The sequence below is a fragment of the Chiloscyllium plagiosum genome, unplaced genomic scaffold, assembly GCF_037043375.1.
Source record: "Chiloscyllium plagiosum isolate Xiang-an unplaced genomic scaffold, Cpla_swu_hap1 HiC_scaffold_42, whole genome shotgun sequence".
NCBI lineage: Eukaryota > Metazoa > Chordata > Chondrichthyes > Orectolobiformes > Hemiscylliidae > Chiloscyllium > Chiloscyllium plagiosum.
The window spans coordinates 189813-211115 of record NW_028270180.1 but is presented as its reverse complement, the minus strand read 5'-3'; the positions used below and the strand labels follow the sequence as shown (position 1 = coordinate 211115).

Here is a 21303-nt window from a genome sequence, read left to right as displayed (position 1 = left end):
TCCAATTTTGGTGTTACCTGCAAACTTACTAACCATACTTCCTATGTTCACATCCAGATCATTTATATAAATGATGAAAAGCAGTGGACCCAGCGCCGATCCTTGTGGTACAGCACTAGTCACAGGTCTCCAGTCTGAAAAGCAACCATCCACCACCACCCTCTGTCTTCTACATTCGAGCCAGTTCTGTATCCAGATAGCTAGTTCTTCCTCTTCCATGTGATCTAACCTTGCTAACCAGTCCACCATGCCTTATTGAAGTCCATATAGATCACATTTAGCTCTGCCCTCATCAATCTCTCCATAACTTCTTCAAATAACTCAATCAAGTTAGTGAGACATGATTTCCCATGCTCAAAGCCATGTTGACTATCCCTAATCAGTCCTTACCTTTCCAAATACATGTAAATCCTGTCCCTCAGGATTCTCCCAAACAATTTGCACCAATGTTAGGCTATCCAGCCTATATTCCCTGACTCTTCTTTACCACTTTCTTCAATAGTGGCACCATGTTATCCAATCTCCAGTCTTCCATCATCTCACCTGGGGCTATTGTTGATACAAATATCTCAGCAAGGGGCCCAGCAATCATTTCCCTAGCTTCCCACACAGTTCTCGGGTACATCTGATCAGATCCTGGGGATTTATCCACCTTTATGCATTTTAAGATGTCCAACACCACCTCCTCTGTAATATGGAAATTTTTCAAGATGTCGCTACTTATTTCCCCACGTTTGCTATCTTCCACGGTAGGCATTGATGCAAAATATTTGTTTAGTATCTTTCCCCCATCTCCTGGGGCTCCACCTATAGGCTGCCTATTCTCTTCCTTGTTACCATTTTGTCCTTAATATATTTATAGAATCCCTTTGGATTCTCCTTAACCCTATTTGTCAAAGCTATCTCTTGTCCCCTTTTTGTCCTCCTGATTTCCCTCTTAAGTATACCCCACAGGGATTCACTCAATCCCTATTGTCCATACCTGACATATGCTTCCTTCTTATTTTTTTTTATTGTAAATATTTTTATTGAGAAAAAGAGTTTAGGTTTTTTACAAAATTACAAAATCATTACAAATTAGTGTGACAACTTTATAATATAATGACAATAACAGGAAACAAACTCCTACCCCACGAATCACTGAAATGAGAGAGAAAAAAAAACTTACAGAAACTACAATTCAATAAATGACTAAAGGAAAAAAAAAACATAAAGGTAACAAATTATATTCAATTAAGTTACTAGACACATCGCAATCCCACCGAAGCACCCCACCACTGGGAGCATTAGTAAGCAAACCCGTATTTATTCAGGATTCTTCCTCCCAGACCGCCAGACATAGCACTCATGACTACACAAAGGCCCTGATCAATATAGCCAACAAGTCTCTTTCAATATAATTCAGAAAGGGCCGCCATGTTCTGTGAAACAGTTCCATTTTCTGGTTCACCATACTTGTAAGGAAGTCCAGGGGGATGTGCTCCATAACTAAACTATGCCAGCCTGAAGGTCCTGGGGGATTCTCTGACACCCAGCTCATTAGAATTTTCTTCCTCTGATAAAATGAAAGAATATTAAGCAATTTCTTTCCATGCACGTCCAAAAAGGGGAGATTTGGAAGGAGGGACACCGGATCCAACTTAACCTTAGTTCCTAAAACTTCTTCCAAAACGCTCATTATGGCATCCCAATACCTGTGAAGCTTGTGCATGACCACAAGCAATAGGTAAGAGTGCCAACATCCCTTTTACATTTGGGGCACACTGGGGACACTCCTGTCTTGAATTTCAGTGCCAAATAACTCCTGTGGAGTATCTTCAGTTGATCCTGTTACAAATCAAAATCTTCCAAACGTGCTCCTAAATATCCTCCCATATCGCTGATGAGATTTCCACTGCCAGTTCTTGAGTTCAGATTCTGCATAGCCTCTCAATGTCTTTCGTAACATTACTTCTTAACAAGTGATAGAGGGTAAAAACAATGACTGCAGATGCTGGAAACCAGATTCTGGATCAGTGGTGCTGGAAGAGCACAGCAATTCAGGCAGCATCCGACGAGCAGCAAAATCGACGTTTCGGGCAAAAGCCCTTCATCAGGAATAAAGGCAGAGAGCCTGAAGCGTGGAGAGATAAGCTAGAGGAGGGTGGGGGTGGGGAGAAAGTAGCATAGAGTACAATAGGTGAGTGGGGGAGGAGATGAAGGTGACTTGACACTGACATTTTTTACAAACCCACCGACTCCCACAGCTACCTGGATTACACCTCTTCCCACCCTATCTCTTGCAAAAATGCCATCCCGTATTCCCAATTCCTCCGCCTTCGCCGTATCTGCTCCCAGGAGGACCAGTTCCACCATAGAACACACCAGATGGCCTCCTTCTTTAGAGACCGCAATTTCCCTTCCCACGTGGTTAAAGATGCCCTCCAACACATTTCGTCCACATCCCGCACCTCCGCCCTCAGACCCCACCCCTCCAACCGTAACGAGGACAGAACGCCCCTGGTGCTCACCTTCCACCCTACCAACCTTCGCATAAACCAAATCATCCGCCGACATTTCCGCCACCTCCAAAAAGACCCCACCACCAGGGATATATTTCCCTCCCCACCCCTTTCCGCCTTCTGCAAAGACCGTTCCCTCTGTGACTACCTGGTCAGGTCCACGCCCCCCTACGACCCACCCTCCCATCCTGGCACTTTCCCCTGCCACCGCAGGAACTGTAAAACCTGTGCCCACACCTCCTCCCTCACCTCTATCCAAGGCCCTAAAGGAGCCTTCCACATCCATCAAGGTTTTACCTGCACATCCACTAATATCATTTATTGTATCCGTTGCTCCCGATGCGGTCTCCTCTACATTGGGGAGACTGGGCGCCTCCTAGCAGAGCACTTTAGGGAACATCTCCGAGACACCCGCACCAATCAACCAAACCGCCCCGTGGCCCAACATTTCAACTCCCCCTCCCACTCTGCCGAGGACATGGAGGTCCTGGGCCTCCTTCACCGCCACTCCCTCACCACCAGACGCCTGGAGGAAGCACGCCTCATCTTCCGCCTCGGAACACTTCAACCCCAGAGCATCAATGTGGACTTCAACAGCTTCCTAATTTCCCCTTCCCCCACCTCATCCTAGTTTCAAACTTCCAGCCCGCACTGTCCCCTTGACCTGTCCGGACTTGTCCGACCTGCCTAGCTCCTTTTCCACCTATCCACTCCACCCTCTCCTCCCTGACCTATCACCTTCATCTCCTCCCCCACTCACCTATTGTACTCTATGCTACTTTCTCCCCACCCCCACCGTCCTCTAGCTTATCTCTCCACGCTTCAGGCTCTCTGCCTTTATTCCTGATGAAGGGCTTTTGCCCGAAACGTCGATTTTGCTGCTCGTCGGATGCTGCCTGAATTGCTGTGCTCTTCCAGCACACTGATCCAGAAAGTGATAGAGGGTGCTGACTGAGAGAGTTCCCGTAGACTGGAGCACTCTCCTTTCCATATCCGACTTACAGGGACTAACCATCAATGCAGTTTTTTTTTGTATAAAGTCCCTAACCTGGAAGTAACAAAAGAGGTCTCTCCTAGGTCACTCAAATTTCCGACTTAGCTGCTCGAAAGACATCATGACCTCCCCATCAAAGAAATCTCCCAAACGGGAGATTCCCCTCGACTCTCAGAACGTAAAGCCAGAGTCCACCTGGCCAGAATCCCAACATTCCCACTATGGGTGTGAAAGGGGAAGTTTTTTGTAAGTTGCCCTCACCTTGCTGCATTATTCTCCATGCTTTAACTGTGGTACGGACAATTGGGTTTCTGCAGTGGTCCGTAACAGTCCTCATCTTGTCCATAAATAGCAAATTGATGAAGGGGCATTTTGTCAGGGAGGCCTCAATGTCCAACCAGATTGATCGCAGGTCCTGGCAGGCCCGGTCAGCCACATAAGATAGTAAGGAATTCAATTGATATTTCTTAAAGTCCGGGAAATCCAAACCTCCCTTCTCCTGCCGGAGCTGCAATTTATCTAGCTTAATAAGCGGCCACCTATGACATCAGATAAAAGATCTGAACCAGCTGTAAAGCCTCTGTAGTCCTTCCTTGGCAGCATCAAAGGGAGCATTCACACGAGATATAATAAGCGAGGAAGAACATTCATTTTAACCAGATCTATTCTTCACAACCAACATATCGGAAGATCTTCCCAGTGCCGAAGGTTCTGCCTTATCTTCTCTCGCAATTGCGCATAATTAGCTTTATATAATTGATTGAAGACCGGGATGATAAAATGCTTAAATACAGGAAGCCTCCCTGTGACCACCGGAAAGGGAAACTGGTTCCATCACCAAAATCAGATATATTAGTAAGGCCCCCCGCAGGCATGGCCTCCAACTTCATGAAATTAATTTTGTACCCTGAGAACAAATAGATTAATCACTTATATTAAACAGGGCACAGTTGTCATTAGATCAGTTAAGAAAAGAAGGATGTCATCCGCGTAAGGGTAATTTTATGCCTGCCCGATCCTACCTCTGGGGCAATTATGTTGGGATCCCTCCGGATGGCCTCCGCCAGCGGTTCAATCACCACTGTAAATAATAGTGGTGAGAGAGGGCACCTTGTCGGCAGCCTCTGTCGACACTAAAACTATCTGACCTTATGCCATTAGTGAGAACCACTGCTTTCGGGTCACTATATATCACTGCCACCCACTTGGCAAAAACCCCACCAAGACCAAACCGTTCCAGGACATAAAAAAGATACAGCCACTCCACCCGATGAAATGCCTTCTCTGCATCCAGGGAGACAACCAAACCTGGAATCAATCTTTGCTGGCATACTTGGACCATATTTAATACTCTTCTAATATTGTTGGTAGGCATACGACCCTTGATAAAACCTGTCTGATCCTCCTTTACAATGAAAGGTAATACCCTCTCCAGCCTTAACGCCAGCATTTTCGGCAGAATTTTACATCCATGTTCAGTAACAACATGGGTCTGTACGAAGTGCAATCCTCTGGGGCTTTTCCTTTCTTAAGAATAAGAGAAATATTTGCTTCTCTCAAAGAAGATGGGAGGCAGCCCTGATTGCATGAGTAATTGTACATATCCAAGAGTGGCCCGGCCAGCATGTCTATAAACTCCTTACAAAACTCACTTTGAAATCCATCTGGACTAGGCGCTTTACCACTCTGGAGCAGCCTCACCGCCTCCTGTATTTCCTGAATTGTCAGGGGGGTATTCAGAAAGGATACCTGCTCTGAAGTTACACCCGGAAGATCCAGGGTCTTAAAAAAAGATTCCATCTGCATCAATCTGTCCTCATAGCCCTCCGACCGGTACAGCTCAGAGTAAAACTTCCTAAATGCTGCATTTAATCTTTTTGGCATTGCAAGTAAGAGTACCAGCACTCTCTCTGATAGATGCAATAGATTGGGGGGCATTCTTCTTTCTGGCCAAGTATCTAGATATCTATCTGGTTTATCACCATACTCAAATAATCTCTGTTTTGCAAAAGAGATTTCCCTCTTTGCTTTCTAGTTGAGTGCAGTGTTCAAAGTAGCCCAGAGGGCTGCAATCCGCTGCAATTTGGTTACAGTCTGTCTGTCAAAGTATGCTGTCTCAGCTGTCTTCAGGCGAGTCTTGAGCAAATGTTGCTGTTCTCCCCTCTGCCGCTTCCGGATCGCAGAGTAAGAAATAATCAAACCCTGTGCATAGGCCTTGGAAGTCTCCCAAAGCAGCGATGGATTACTGGCCATACCCTAATTAATATCCCAAAAGATTTTAAATTCCCGCAAAAGGACTCAATAAACTTACTATCTTTCAGGAAGAAACGGTCCGTGCACCTGTGTCAGGAGCCTGTCCTATAATCACCTGTCTTGACCTCCATGTACACTGCCCCATGTTCGGAAACTACTATATTCCCTATTCTGCCGGACAGCACTGAATTCAGAAAGATTGATGGGACAAAAAAAATGGCAATTCTAGTATATCTCTTATGTGGATTAGAAAATAAGGTGAAATCCTTACCTTGGGGTAAGACATCTCCACACGTCCACCAACCCCAGCTCCTTGTTCAGGTCCACCAACTGCCTGGAGTGTGGAGACACACCTGCAAGACCCCGAGGCATCCTGTCCACTTTAGGGTCAATAATATGATTAAAGTCTCCCCCTATAATTGTACGACGTGCCCCAAGGGCCATCAATCTGGAAAGCACATCTGTTAAAAATTTAAGGGGGCATGCCGGGGGTGGGCAGTATACATTCAATGTCCCATATTCACCTCCATGTATTAAAGCTTTAAGAATTATAAATTGCCCACACTCATCCTTGATTTGGCCAAACATTTTAAATGGGAGGTTCTTCCGAATGAGAATAGCAACTCCTCTACTTTTCGAATTAAAGGATGAGAAAAATACCTCTCCGAACCCTCCATGTTGCAACCTCAAATGCTCCTTATCGGTTAAATGTGTTTCTTGCAGCAAGGCTACATCCTCTCTTTTCTAAGGCTTAACAGTATCTTTTCTCTCTTAATTGGTGAATGACTCCCCTTAACATTCCAGGTGCACTATTTAAACGAATGGCTAGCCATGATCGTCCGAAACAGTCCATGACACCCCCCCCCCCCACCCCCCTCCCTCCGCCCCATGAGGAAGAACCCCACTCACAGCGCCGAGTTTGTATAAATAGTTTGTATAAATTTTAAAATGCAACTTCCAAAACTACCAAGTCAAAACTTCTAATAGCTACTTCTACAATATACCGACATATAACGCAAATGAAAGGAGACTTTCCCCCTTGCCCACAGAGGGCGCTCATACCACCCATTAGCCCCACCATGACTCCTTCTAGCTAAAGCCATGCCCCCACCCCAGACAACACAAAGTAAGAAAAAAATACAAACATAACAAGAAAGTTAAAAATGGGCACTCAACCTGTCCCCTCCACATTGTAATCCTCAGCACTCCTGGTAGAACAAAAATATGTAACCTCTTCCTCCAAATGCACCCCCCTCCCCCGCCATCCCACACCAGAAAAGAAGAACAAAAGGAAATAAGAAAAAAACAGGGAAACAAAGGATGACAGGAAGGAAGAGAAAAAGGGAGAGGAGAGAGGAAAAAGAAGGACAAAGGAAAAAATTATGACCCTGGCATATATTTAAAAAAAAAGACCCCCGCTCCAACAACCAGGTAAACCAGGCAAATAACAGAGAAAAACCAAAAATAAACATCATTGTCCATATTATTCACGTCGAGATCGATTTGAGTCTCTTCCATCAATGAATCAATCTTCTCTCTGAGTTTCACAAACTCTAAGATCAGGCTCTGTTCCATAGGCAATCGCGGAGGCCGACACTGCGGCCATGGGCATGATTATTGGTGCGGGGGGAGGGGAGGGGGGTTCTCTGCTTGTTGAGATCCTCGCCTTCCCTTCCCTTTGGCCATTTTCCTAATAATTTTAAACTAACACAGGACAGTTCTCAGGGTCAAAAAAAAATTATTTCTACTAGATTAGGTAATAAAGAGAGGGTGAGTGCCCCACTTTGGCTGGGTTCTGGTGCAGAGCTCAGCAGGGCAGAACTACTGGGTCGCTGCCATCTTGAATTTCCCCTTCTTATTCTTAACAAAAACCTCAATTTCTGTAGTCATCCAGTATTCCCTATGATGATCCGGATTACTGTCCTGGTCTTCGGGTTAGTGGGATCGGTCAGTAAGCATACTTGTAAACGATTCTTTGTCAATCACACAAGCACTCGTTCATTTTTTGATATGGCCGGGTCAGTAGACTCTGGTCAGCCCAGAAGTATGAGTACTCCTAGATCACCAAAAGAATCCGATGACTTACAGAGTTTGCATAGAGTTTATGTACATTGTTCATACTCAGACATGGAGCACGATCGCATAGTAACAATCAATCAGATTCCCTGAGGTCCACGTGCACTTTTGCCTTAGCCCATCTCGATTTCTTGTAAACAACCTGTTCTCAGAATCCTGTATGGCCTGCCCTGTGATTAGGGGTAAACCGTTACTTCTGCATTTAATGGTTAGGGTTATACCATTACTTCTACATTTACAGTATTTTATCAGATCTACATCAGTCTGCGGTTTCTTGTCTCTGTCTGGTTCAGTGCCATCTAACTTAGCAATGCAGAAGCCATTTTGTGCATCTCCTTCAACCATGTTGTCCTACCCTCCAGAGACTCATATGCTCATTCCCCCCTTTGATCACTCCGCGATCTCTAAAAGGGAAGGCTAATCCAAACAAATGGCTTTCAAGGCATTCCAGCCATCAACATCCTCTAGAGTGGCACCACCATCTTCACCACTCACTTGGTCACATTTATCATCACCATCAACACATGTGGGTGAGCCATTGGATTGCAAAAGGAGCCTCTTCTGGGGCAAATCTATATGACTAAGGGAGCTCACAAGCTTAGCAATTAAAAACTTAACAATAGATATACCGGCAAACAGACAGAAGAGAATGATTCTGATATACATAGCTAAATTGATAAGCCAATTGTACCAAGAGCCCGATCCCCAGTTTCCCCAACTGGTCCCTTCAGTCATTCCATCAAGGAACACCTGGATCTCGTCTTGTATCTTAGTAATATTGCCAGTGTGATTGGGAATGCCCATAATGCATTTATCTCGGACAATTGTACAGACCCAGCCTTCCTAGTATATAGTTTAAGGCGTACTGATTCTGCATAAAGATGCAGATCTGATAATCCCAGTTTAATCTGTTCCAGAACCTCTTTAGTCTTATCTCCTAGAATGGTCAGGCCGCAGATGAGGTAGTTGCGATTCTTTTGATTTATCACCCTTGCCAATCCTCCCAAACCCAGGGTACTCAGGATTCCCCAGCCTATTGAGTGTCACCTATTTTCATCCAGTCCCTTGGGATCCTTCCAATTGGAGCAAAAGTGGGCTGAGACCAACCGCTGCGTCCTTCTCAGATGAAGTTTACATCGACTTGTCCACTGGCCAGGACAAGGTACTGTTGTGGGAACAAGGGCTCCATTGTGACCTTATGGGGAAAATCTTTGCTATCAAGGACAAGGAAATTAGTAGCTTTACCTTGGCTGGAGAAAATAATAGCCTGGTTTGGTGTATAAGAGGGAGGGTTTGTTAAAAATAGGTTACTGAAGTGTAACAGCAGGGTTCTGGTCAGGTCTACAGGAGTAAAGGGCCGACATTTTGCAAGTGGTGTCGCTTGAGCACCATAAAAATGGGCAAACTGACTGTTGAGCGCTCGCACTGTATGGTAAACAATAGTCCTCAGAATTCTGTTCCCTTTAGACTCTCCCTTAGCTCTATTGCACATAGTCTTGGTGACAGTATCAGATTCTGAAAAGAGAAAAGACCTATAAATGCACAAGGGAAGGGTTCCGTTCCGGGTCAGTACATGAAGATGGGTATAGTAACTTATGCCGCATAAGGCCAGTTGTCCCTCAGCCAGTGGAAAGCAAGCTGTTTGTATACACGGGCAGGAAATTTAAGGCTCCTTTTACTTAGACAAGTGGATGAGACAAGTCTCAAATAGGCAGGAGATGTTATTTGGAACATGAACAATTGCACACCCATAGCCAGTTCCATTAAAACAATTCTCATACGACCCTGCAGTAGAATTAAAAGACATCAGCAAACAGGTGGCAGGAGGTTTAATACAGTATTGGAAAGTGATATTTCTCTTCAGAGGGTCGGCAGTAGGGAGTCTGACGAATAGATTGGGACTGGGGACAGGGCAAGTATGTCATCTACTGATAGAAAGGACTAACAAATATTCTCAAAACTCACTAGGAGTAGCATACTACTGACTCTGGGGTCAGTGTGTTCTGTGGGCCTGTATAAATAAGTTGTTTGTGGATTCCCCTATCAGGCTTCTCTTTTCTCAAGTAGGCCCGTCCTGCAAAAAGGGATGTTGTTCCCGGGCCTCCTCCTATTATCCTCACTCGGCTTGCGTCTGCAGGAAACATCAAAAAGACTGGTTCAGTAACGACATGGTAATTCCCACTGTTTTCTGTTGTCCAGATGGACCATTCGGTCTTTCTGATGTTAGAGTCCATTGCAATAGTCAATTTTCGTCATGTTCCACACTTTGAAGGTGTCTGGTGCAGTGCACTGGACAACATCTCCTCGGCATAGGTGGTGGTTAGTCTCGGATTGTTCCGGATCTCATCAATACTTAGTGGCTTTCCCCATCAGGAAGTTGTATGTGGTCAAACAGGTCAGCAGGGAGGCGATCCCCCACGTCTCTCTTAGTTCAAGTATCTGTAAGAAGAATAGCATTAAAACAACACCAAAATTGAAAATCCCAAAAGGACAGGATCCCCTGGGTTTCCTAGAATTCCAGCATTCTCTCCTCCTCTGCCCCCTTTTGATTGGCGCGGCCAATCAATTTACAATGGTACAGGTGGACCCAAGGCGAGCAACCAGTGATTTTAACCACTGTAGGGGTGGTACGTAAAACCTGGAAAAGGCCATTCCAATGAGGTTGGAGACGCTTGTGAGTTGGGTTCTCGTCAAGCACAAACGAACCAGGCTCCACCCGTTACGAGGCTGAAAGGGACGGAACATCGCCGTAGGCCACGCGCACCTGGGGGTGAAAAGCATGCATAACGTTATTTAGAGCAAGAACATATCCAATCGTTTCTTCGGTCATGTGGTGGTAGTGGACTGAGGACGGAGTCGAATTGTTCCAAGGGGTACGGAGCGGACACTCTTAGAGAATCTCAGCTGGAGACTGGGGTGTCTGCCCTCAGGCGTGGATCTCATCTGGAGTAAGGCCACAGGGAGTAGCGTAACCCAGGAGAGGCCAGTCTCAGCTATTAATTTGACAAGTTTAATCTTAAAAGTTAAAACATTCAACAAGGCCGGCAGCCCGAGGATGATAAGCAAAATGCAGTTGTTGACGAATAGAAAGCTGGGAACAGAGTTCTTCATTAATATTACCAACAAAGTGCAGTCCATTGTCCAAACTAATGTGCGCAGGTATACCGAATTGGGGAATAATTTCCTTGAGTAAATTTTCACCACAGTCTCAGCAGTAGCGTTAGTAGTAGGGTAGGCTTCAATCCATTTAGAAAAGTCATTAACAATAACCAAAACATATATAGCACTGACATTTCTGCAACTCAATGAAGTCCAGTTGAAGTGTCTTAAAGGGGCCCTCCGGCATGTGAGTTCTACCCAGAGTGTAAGGTAAGTCTTTTCCAGGGTTATGTTCCTGACAAATAAGACACCAGTCACTAACCCTTTGGGCTAGTTGTTGGAGGCGGGGATGCCACCAAGCAGTCAGGAGAAGGTCGGCGACCGAACGGGCATCACAGTGAGTTGCATAATGCACACAGTCAATAACCGATAAAGCAAGATCGTCAGACATACAAGTTTGACCCGCGGGAGTAGTCCAAAGTTGAGCGTCATACAAACAGCCCAAATTGGACCATAACAGTTTATCAGTGTCAGGGGTGACCCCTGAAGTTTAACAACATATTGGATAGTTGGCATTAATTTATCTGAAATAGACTGGTTCTTGTTAGAATTTGTAGTCTGCCTCATCATTCTGGGCACAACCATAAGATCCCCGTTAGAGGTTGCTTCTGCTGCCGCATCTTTCAAATGGTTGCTAATGTCAACCAAACCTTTGCCATTACTATGGGTAGTACATTTAATAAATGTATCAGCTGTAAAATTTGTTTGTGAGAACCTCTTGATCTGTCTTCCTTTTCCCTTTTTATTTTGTAACATTCTATTTTGCTCCTCAATCTGAATTCCAATTTGCATCCTTTCACACTTCTGCCATTGAATATTCTTTGCCATTTGTTTACTCATTTGATCTGTAATGTTATCAAATCTGTTACTATTATCCTCACTTTACTCATCCATTAAATTCACCCTCTGCTCCTTAAACCCCATTCTAACTTTGCAGACAATTGCCTAATGTCTCCCATGTCAGCTGATGTGCTAACACTTCCCAAAGCCTTCTGAGACATCCACTCTCTCTATATTGCAAGACTACTGTTCCAAAGTCCAGTGTTGAATAATCCAGAATTTCTTCAAATCAAACTTTGGAAAATTTAAGCCATCATCAATTGTCACAGACTGTCTACCTGTCATGGATTTGATTCCCGCTTGTTGGATTTTGAACTGAAATCCCAGCTTCACATCCTTTCTCTCCAAGGTTGATTACTTGCACCTCTGCCTCTTCCTCAGTAATTTGTCAGTGAAACTGCTGTGCATTACACCTTTGTCACTTGCAGACGACTGCTTTGATGCTTTCCTGGCCAGGTTCCTAACCTACCCCTTAATTTTATCTATAAATATGGTGTCACCTCAGCAGTGACTCCTAGTTGACTATCAACAGTATCCACTGCGCTACATTGTCTTTTGACTTCAATGGAATTTGATGGGACCTTCCGTGTAGATTCATTTCCTCCTTGGAAGTATTGATGTCCACATATTAAGATCCACATATTTGAAGTCTGCCTTGTTAATTTAAGCCAATCATTGAACTGCGCAATTTTTTAGTATTGTCATATTCCCATGAGAGTCAATCATCCCCTATATTTTACAAATTAGCGTAATTATTTGAGATGGGGATAGCCACAGGAAACTCCGGCAATGTAAGTTGTAAAAAGCAGAAGATCAGAAACATCTTTCAATTATTGAACTCTAATGATGTAATGGAAATTCATATTAAAATGTAAGGGAATAGTTCAGTACAAAATTGCTGAGGCACTTTGGATTCCAGTAAATCAAATGCTAATATTAATTTTGGATATTATTGCTTCTTGGAAAAGTAAGACTTCGATCTCTAGGAGAACTCAACAAACAAAAAATGAGAAATACAATAAACAATTACATTTTCTATCATTGACTATTGCATGTTTTTTTTCATTGTTACAGTTAAAATCAGTTCTTGTTAGTGATCAATTAAAATAGTTGAATATAAATTGTTAGAGCTTCACACTAAGCAGTGTGTTAAGTACGCAAGTTATAGTGAAGCAAACTGCATACGCGAAGATGCTGTATCCAGTTTTTGTCATTTACAGACACAATGTGCCATGATGATCCAACTCACTACTACTCGGAGTCAATGTCGCGGGTATCAGCTGGAGATGTATCATCGTATGTTCCCCTTTCAGTAAAATGCAAGTCACGACAGGGCTCTCGTAGTGCTGTCCCTTCCCCATCTCACAGTCAAGGAACTTTGCCGTATTTACCAGGTACTTCATAAATCATTCTGTTTCAGTTTGTAAAAAGGCTGAAGGACTTTTGGCCTCTATCTTAAGACAATTGGAATGTAGTTTGCAGAGCTCATCTTAGATCCTATTTCCAGTAATATGTCCAATATTGGACATTGAACCTTATTTATTGTATACATAGATGTCTCAAGTATCACAGATTCTTCAAAATGATACATAAAATGTTTAAAATTAAGCGAATAGTTTGCTTCACAGATTGGACCTTTGTTTCCTTGAATACAAAAGATTATGGAGGAATCCTATTTTACAAAGATCTTGTTGATGTATTTAAGCTGATCACAGGATTTAATGGGGAAACGAGAATAAAACGATTTCCTGTATTGAGGAACATTCAGGATAAGGAATAATAATCTTGAATGATGGCAGAAGCATTTCTTCATACAACAGTTAGTGGAAATCTAGTATTCACTCTCTCCAAAAAGATGTTGAGGCTGGGTGTTGATTGAATGTACTTTGTTTGGCAAGGGTATTGAGAATTATGGAACCAAGATAATCAAATGGAATTGATGTTTAGATCAGCCATGATCTAACTGGATGATAAACAGGCTCAGGAGGCTGAAGGCCTCCTCTTGTTTCAATAAATTTTGTCATGAGCTGAAAATTATCTTTACTTAAAAGAAATGCTAAAATAACTTTTTCTCCCCCTTTTTCACCTCTTGTCTCTTGCCTAAAGGATTGAGTCAGTTCTGAAATATCTATTTAATGGATTTTAAAAGTATATTCAATGAGGTGTGCAAAGCAATTAATGTGTCTTTTAATACTCTAGTTCTAAATAGATAGTGAATTTCTCTATACAAGTAATCTCCCCTTACTGTGGGGGATATGTTCCAAGACCTACCACGGAAGTCTGAAACTGCAGATGAGTGCAAACCCATTCATTTAAATGGGAAACATACCTTCCCGCAGCCTCCTGGTTCTGGAAGGTTCCCTATAATATGTTCGGGCCGTGGTAAACCGCAGGTAACTGAAACTGCGGTATCAGGACCCACGGATATGGGGGTTACCCTGTAATCGGTGCAATTAATGTCTTCTAGGTGATCATGTAATTTTTTCTGAGACACCATCAACTCCTGGAATTCCTGTTGTGTACCGCACACCTGAGGAAAGGGCAGAACATTCTGATCGGCTAAATTTAGATAGGTGAGTATTTTGAAATAGGGAAAACGTGGTGTGTGTGTGTAATTTTCAGGATCCTGAGTGAATGAAGATATTTGCTTATAAACAAAGAAAATACATAAAGAAGAAAATGCACACTTCAGCTTGTAGAAAAATGTTAGGTTTGCGTGCTTTTTCTGTCTTTAAACTATACTTATTATTGTCATTGTATTGTCACAATTCTATGCATCCTTTCTCCATAATAGCTTCCTGGAACTATATTTGTAAAAGAAATTTGTAGTGATATGATTACATTCTGCTGGCAGTATTGATGCTCTGGGCTGGTCATTATTGTGTTTCATGGGTCCTCTGTGTACATCAGAAAGAAACTCCTCCAAATAATCTATCTTGCTTTCTAACCTCTGTAACTTCTGTTTGTTATAGATAACATATTACTGAATTATCCTAGTTAAAATCTTAAGCCTGCACATCATTATGACACAGAAAGACACAATTGGGCGCATTTAGCCCATGCCAGCTCTCAGTAACACAATTTAATCTGTTTCACAATTCCTTACATCCCATTGCATTCTTACATGTGTATCCCCTAGTCATAGAATCGTAGAGTTGTACAGCTTGGACATAGACGCTTTGGTCCAACTCGTCCAAATCGACCAGATATACTAGTTTAATCTAGTCTCATTTACCAGCATTTGGCCCCTATCCCTCTAAACCCTTGCTATTCACGTACCCATTCAGATGTTTTTTAAATGTTGTAATTGTACCAGCCTCCACCACTCCTGGCAGTGCATTCCACACATACACCACCCTTTGCATGAAAAAATTGACCCTCAAGTCCCTTTTAAATCTTTCCCCTGTCACCTTAAACCTATGCCCTCTGGTTTTGGAATACTCTACAATGGGGAAAGACATTGGCTATTCACCCTATTCATGTGCCTCATGATTTTATAAACCTCTATAAGGTTATCCCTCAGCTTCCAACACTCTGGGAGAAGAAAAGCCCCAGCCTATTCAGCCTCTGTCTAGTTCAAACCCTCCAACCCATCAACATCCTTGCAAATCTTTTCTGCACCTTTTCAGCTTTAACAACATCTAGAATTGAATGCAGTATTCCAAATGTGACCTAACCAATGTCCTGTGCAGCTGCAAAATGACAACCAAACTCCTATACTCAATGTGCTGCCTAATAAAGGCAAGTGTTGCAAATGCTTTCTTCACTACCCTGTTGACCTGTGACTCCACATTTAAGGAACTATGCACCTGCAGACAAAGATCTTTTTGTTCGGCAACACTACCCAGGATCTCACCGTTAAGTGAATAAGTCCTGCCCTGCTTTGCTTTACCAAAATGTAACACCTCACATTTATCTAAATTAAACTCTATCTGCAACGCCTCGGCTCACTGGCCCATCTGATCAAGGTCACGCTGTACTCTGAGATAACCTTCTTCACCATCCACTGTACCATAAATTGTAGTGCCATCTGCAAACTTACTAGCCATATTTCCAAAAGGCCTTGACAAGGTGATGCACAAGAGGCTGCTGCATAAGATAAGGATTTATGGCGTTAGGGGTAAAGTATTAGCATGGATAGCGGATTGGTTGACTAACAGGAAGCAAAGAGTTGGGATAAATGAGTGCTGTTCTGACTGGATATCAGTGATTAGTGGTGTGCCTCAGGGATTGGTGTTGAGACCGCAATTATTTACAATTTATATAGATGATTTGGAATTGGGGACCATGTGTGAGGTGTCAAAGTTTGCAGATGATACTAAGATGAGTAGCAGAGTAAAGTGTGCAGAAAACTGTGAAACTTTGCAGAGGAACATAGATACATTGAGTGAGTGGGCAAAGGTCTGGCAGATGGAATACAATGTTAATAAATGTGAAGTCATACGTTTTTGTACAATAATAGTAAAAATGATTATTATTTGAATGGTAAAAAGTTGTAGCATGATGCTATGCAGAGGGACCTGGGTGTCCTTGCGCATGAATCACAGAAGGTTGGTCTGCAGGTACAAGTAATTAGGAAGGCAAGTAGCATTTTGTCCTTCATTGCTAAAGGGATTGAGTTTAAACGCAGAGAGATTATGTTGCAGCTGTACAAGATGCTGATGAGGCCACATCTGGAGTACGTTGAAACTTTATTGCTGGAACAGCACAGCAGGTCAGGCAGCATCCAGGGAACAGGAGATTCGACGTTTTGGGCACAGGCCCTCCTGAAGAAGGGCCTGTGCCCGAAACGTCGAATCTCCTGTTCCCTGGATGCTGCCTGACCTGCTGTGCTGTTCCAGCAATAAAGTTTCAACTTTGATCTCCAGCATCTGCAGACCTCACTTTCTCCACATCTGGAGTACAGCATGCACTTTTGGTCTCCTTACTTGAGAAAGGATGTACTGGCACTGGAGGGGTGCAAAGGAGGTTTATTAGGTTGATTCCGGAGTTGAGGGGGGTTGGTTTATGAGGAGACACTGATTAGATTAGGATTATATTCATTGGAATTCAGAAGATTGAGGGGGATCTTATAGAAATATATAAAATTATGAAGGGAACAGATAACATAGAAGGAGAGAGGATGTTTCCACTGGCAGGTGAAGCTTGGACAAGAGGGCATAGCCTCAAGATTAGCAGGAGCAGATTTAGGACTGAATTGAGAAGGAATTTCTTCACCTAGAGGGTTGTTAATCTATGGAATTTCCTGACCAGTGAAGGAGTTGATGCTACTTCAGTAAATGTTTTTAAAGCAAAGGTAGATATTTATTGAACAGTAAAGGAATTAAAGGATACGGTGAGAGCTCTGGTAAGTGGATCTGAGTCCACAAAAAGATCAGCCATGATCTTATTGAATGGTGGAGCAGGCTCGAAGGGCCAGACAGCCTACTCCTGCTCCTAGTTGTTCTGTCCTTATTCTTCTGGTATTCACATTCTAATTATGTTTATAAATGTCAAGAACCAATCCTGGTGGCACACCGCTGGTCACAGGCTTCCAGTCTGAAAAGGAACCCTCCACCACCATCCTCTGTCTCCTACCTTCAAGCCAGTTTTATATCCAATTGGCTAGATCTCCCTGGATTCCATGTGATCTAACCTTGCGAACCAGTCTACCATGAGGAACCTGTCGAATGCCTTGCTGCAGTCCATATAGACAACATCCTCAGCTCTGCCTTCATCAGTAGTCTTTGTTACTTCTTCAAAAAACTCAATCAAGTTTTTCCATGCATGAAATCATGTTGACTATCCCTAATCAGTCTTTGCCTTTCCAAAGACCTGTGGATCCTATCCCTCAGAATCCCCTCCAACAACATATCCACCACAACTTGTCAGGCTCACTGGTCTATATTTCCCTGGCTTTTCCTGGCATTTTTCTGAAATAATGGCACCATACTTATGGCTGTGATGATACAAATATCTCAACAAAAGGCCCAACAATCATTTCCCTAGCTTCCCACAAAGTTCTTGGATACACCTTTATGTGTTTTAAGACGTCCAGTACCACCACCTCTGTAATATAGAATGTAAAACAATACAGCACAGGAACAGGCCCTTCGACCCACTATGTTATGCCGAAAATGACACTAAATTATACTGATCCCTTCATACCTAGCTTATTCATGCTTTCATCTGAAAGCCCCATAAATGCCCCTACCTTCACCACCACCCCAGCAGCGCACTCCAGAATCCTACCACTCTCTGTGTGGAAAAAAAAACTTGCCCCTCACAGCTCCTTTGAACTTTCACCCCTCACCTTAAATGCATGCCCCCCGCCCCCCCTCCCCCAGTTGTAGACATTTCAATTCTGGGGGGAAAAGATTCTGACCATGAACCATATCTATGCATCTAATAATTTTACAGACTTAATCAAGTATCCTCTCAGTCTCCGCTGCTCCAGAGAAAACAACCCGAGTTTTCTAGCCTCTCCTTCTAGCTCATACTCTCTAATCCAGGCAGTATCTTGCTAAACCTCTTCTGAACCCTCTCCAAAGCCTTCACACTCTTCCTGTAGTGTGGCGACCAGAATTGAATGCAATATTCTAGGTGTGGCCTGACCAAAGTCTTATAAAGCTGAAGAATGACATCCTGACTCTTGCACACAGTTCTCTGATCAGTAAAGGCCAAATGCCTTCTTTATAGAACATAGAACATAGAACATAGAAGAGTACAGCGCAGTACAGGCCCTTTGGCCCTCGATGTTGCGCCGATCCAAGCCCACCCAACCTACACTAGCCCACTATCCTCCATATGCCTATCCAATGCCCGCTTAAATGCCCATAATGAGGGAGAGTCCACCACTGCTACTGGCAGTGCATTCCATGAACTCACGACTCGCTGAGTAAAGAACCTACCCCTAACATCTGTCCTATACCTACCCCCCCTTAATTTAAAGCTATGCCCCCTTGTAATAGCTGACTCCATACGTGGAAAAAGATTCTCACTGTCGACCCTATCTAAACCTCTAATCATCTTGTACACCTCTATCAAGTCACCCCTAAACCTTCTTTTCTCCAATGAAAACAACCCCAAGTGCCTCAGCCTTTCCTCATACGATCTTTCTACCATACCAGGCAACATCCTGGTAAACCTCCTCTGCACCCGTTCCAGTGCCTCCACATCCTTCCTATGGTATGGCGACCAAAACTGCACACAATACTCCAGATGCGGCCGCACCAGAGTCTTATACAACTGCAACATGACCTCAGTACTCCGGAACTCAATTCCTCTACCAATAAAAGCCAGTACGCCATATGCCTTCTTCACCGCACTATTTACCTGGGTGGCAACTTTCAAAGATCTGTGTACATGGACACCAAGATCCCTCTGCTCATCCACACTACCAAGTATCCGTCCATTAGCCCAGTACCCCATCTTTTTATTAGTCTTACCAAAGTGAATCACCTCACACTTAGCTACATTGAACTCCATTTGCCACCTTTCTGCCCAGTTCTGCAGCTTATCTATATCCCGCTGTAACCTGCCACATCCTTCCTCACTGTCTACAACTCCTCCGACTTTCGTATCATCTGCAAACTTGCTCACCCAACCTTCTAGCCCCTCCTCCAGGTCATTTATAAAAATGACAAACAGCAATGGTCCCAAAACAGATCCTTGCGGAACACCGCTAGTGACGGCACTCCAAGATGAACCTTTGCCATCAACTACTACCCTCTGTCTTCTTCCAGCCAGCCAACTCCTAATCCAAACCTCCAACTCACCCTCAATGCCATACCTCCGTATTTTTTGCAGTAGTCTACCATGGGGAACCTTATCAAACGCCTTAATAAAATCCATATACACCACATCTACCGCTTTCCCCTCGTCCACCTCCTTAGTCACCTTCTCAAAGAATTCAATAAGGTTTGTGAGGCACGACCTGCCCTTCACAAAACCATGCTGACTATCCTTGATCACATTATTCCTATCCAGATGTTCATAAATCCTATCCCTTACAATTCTCTCTAAGACTTTGCCCACACTTTTACTACTCTATCCACTTGTGTTGTCACTTTCAGGAGCTGCATAGGGATCTTGAACTCCAAGATCCCTAAATACATAAATGCTGTTCAGGGTCCTGCCATTAACTATATACTTTTCCTTAACATTTGATCTCCCAAAGTGCAAGACATCACACTGTCACAAATTAAACTTCACCTGCCATTTCTCCACCTATATCTGCAACTGATTGTATCCTGAAGTATCCTTTGATAACATTCTACACTATCCACAACTCCACTCATTTTTGTATTGTCTGTCCATTTACTAACCCATCCATCTACATTTTCATCCAAGTCATTTATATAAATCACAAACAGCAGAGGTCCCAGTATAGTTGCCTGCAGAACACAACTAGTCATGGACCTCCAGCTTGAAAATCACCCTTCTGCCACTACCCTCTGCTTTCTATGGGCAAACTAATTCAGAATCCATGCAGCCAAGTCACCTTGGATCCCATGCATCTTAATCTTCTGGATGAGCCTACCATGAGGGACCTTGTTGAAAGCCTTACTAAAATCTATGTAGGTAACATCCACTGCTCTAGCCTCATTGCTCACCTTTGTCACCATCTTGACAAATTCAATTGAGTTAGTAAGATGTGACCTGTCCTGCACAAAACCACGGTGACTGTCCCTAATTAGGCCATGCTTTTCTAAATGTGCGTAAATCTCTTCACTAAGAATTCTCTCAGTTAGCTTCACAACCACCAGTGTGAGACTCACCGGTCTACAGTTTCCTGAATTGTCCCTATTTCCGTTCTTAAACAGAGGAACAGCATTAGCTACTTGCCATTATTCCAGGATCTCTCCAGTGGTTAATGGGGATGCAAAGATCTTGGTCAAGACCCCAGCAATCTTCTCTCTTGCCTCTCCCAGTAACTTGGGGTAGATACTATCGGACCCTGTGGACCTATTTACTTTAGTGCTCTTCAAGAGACCCAACACCACTTCTTTCTTAATCTCAAAATGCCCTGGCATATTAGCATGCTCCACTCAAATTTCACTATCCTCCATGTCCTTTTCCCGGGTGAATACCAATGCAAAGTATTCATTTAGAATCTCGCCTACATGCTTTGCCTCCATGTGCAAGTTCCTTCCTTTATCCTTGAATGGTCCTACCTTCTTCTGCAGCTACACTGGCACAACCCCCCACCTTTTCCTCCGCTACATCGATGATTGTTTTGGTGCTACCTCATGCTCCCACGAGGAGGTTGAACAGTTCATCCACTTTACTAACACCTTCCACCCCAACCTCAAATTTACCTGGACCGTCTCAGACTTCTCCCACCCCTTCCTAGACCTCTCCATTCTATCTCGGGCAACCGACTCAACACAGACATTTACTACAAACTGACCGACTCCCACAGCTACCTAGATTACACCTCCTCCCATCCTGCACCCTGTAAAAACGCCATCCCATATTCCCAATTCCTTCGCCTCATCT

At 43.6% G+C, this 21303-nt stretch overlaps 1 protein-coding gene across 6 annotated transcripts in view; it reads left to right on the top strand.

Moving 5' to 3' along the window:
• Positions 1-21303, top strand: part of lrrc49 (leucine rich repeat containing 49) — a 274354-nt gene that overhangs the window by 68434 nt on the left and 184617 nt on the right. For 5 of the 6 annotated variants that reach the window (XM_087982207.1, XM_043680302.2, XM_043680301.2 and 2 more), the window contains 2 exons: positions 13044-13217; positions 14291-14396. In XM_087982207.1, coding sequence (XP_087838333.1) covers positions 13044-13217; positions 14291-14396 — 280 coding nt within the window. Of the gene's footprint in view, positions 1-9891; positions 9996-13043; positions 13218-14290; positions 14397-21303 lie in introns of all 6 variants that reach the window. The other variant, XM_043680303.2, reaches the window with a different exon arrangement.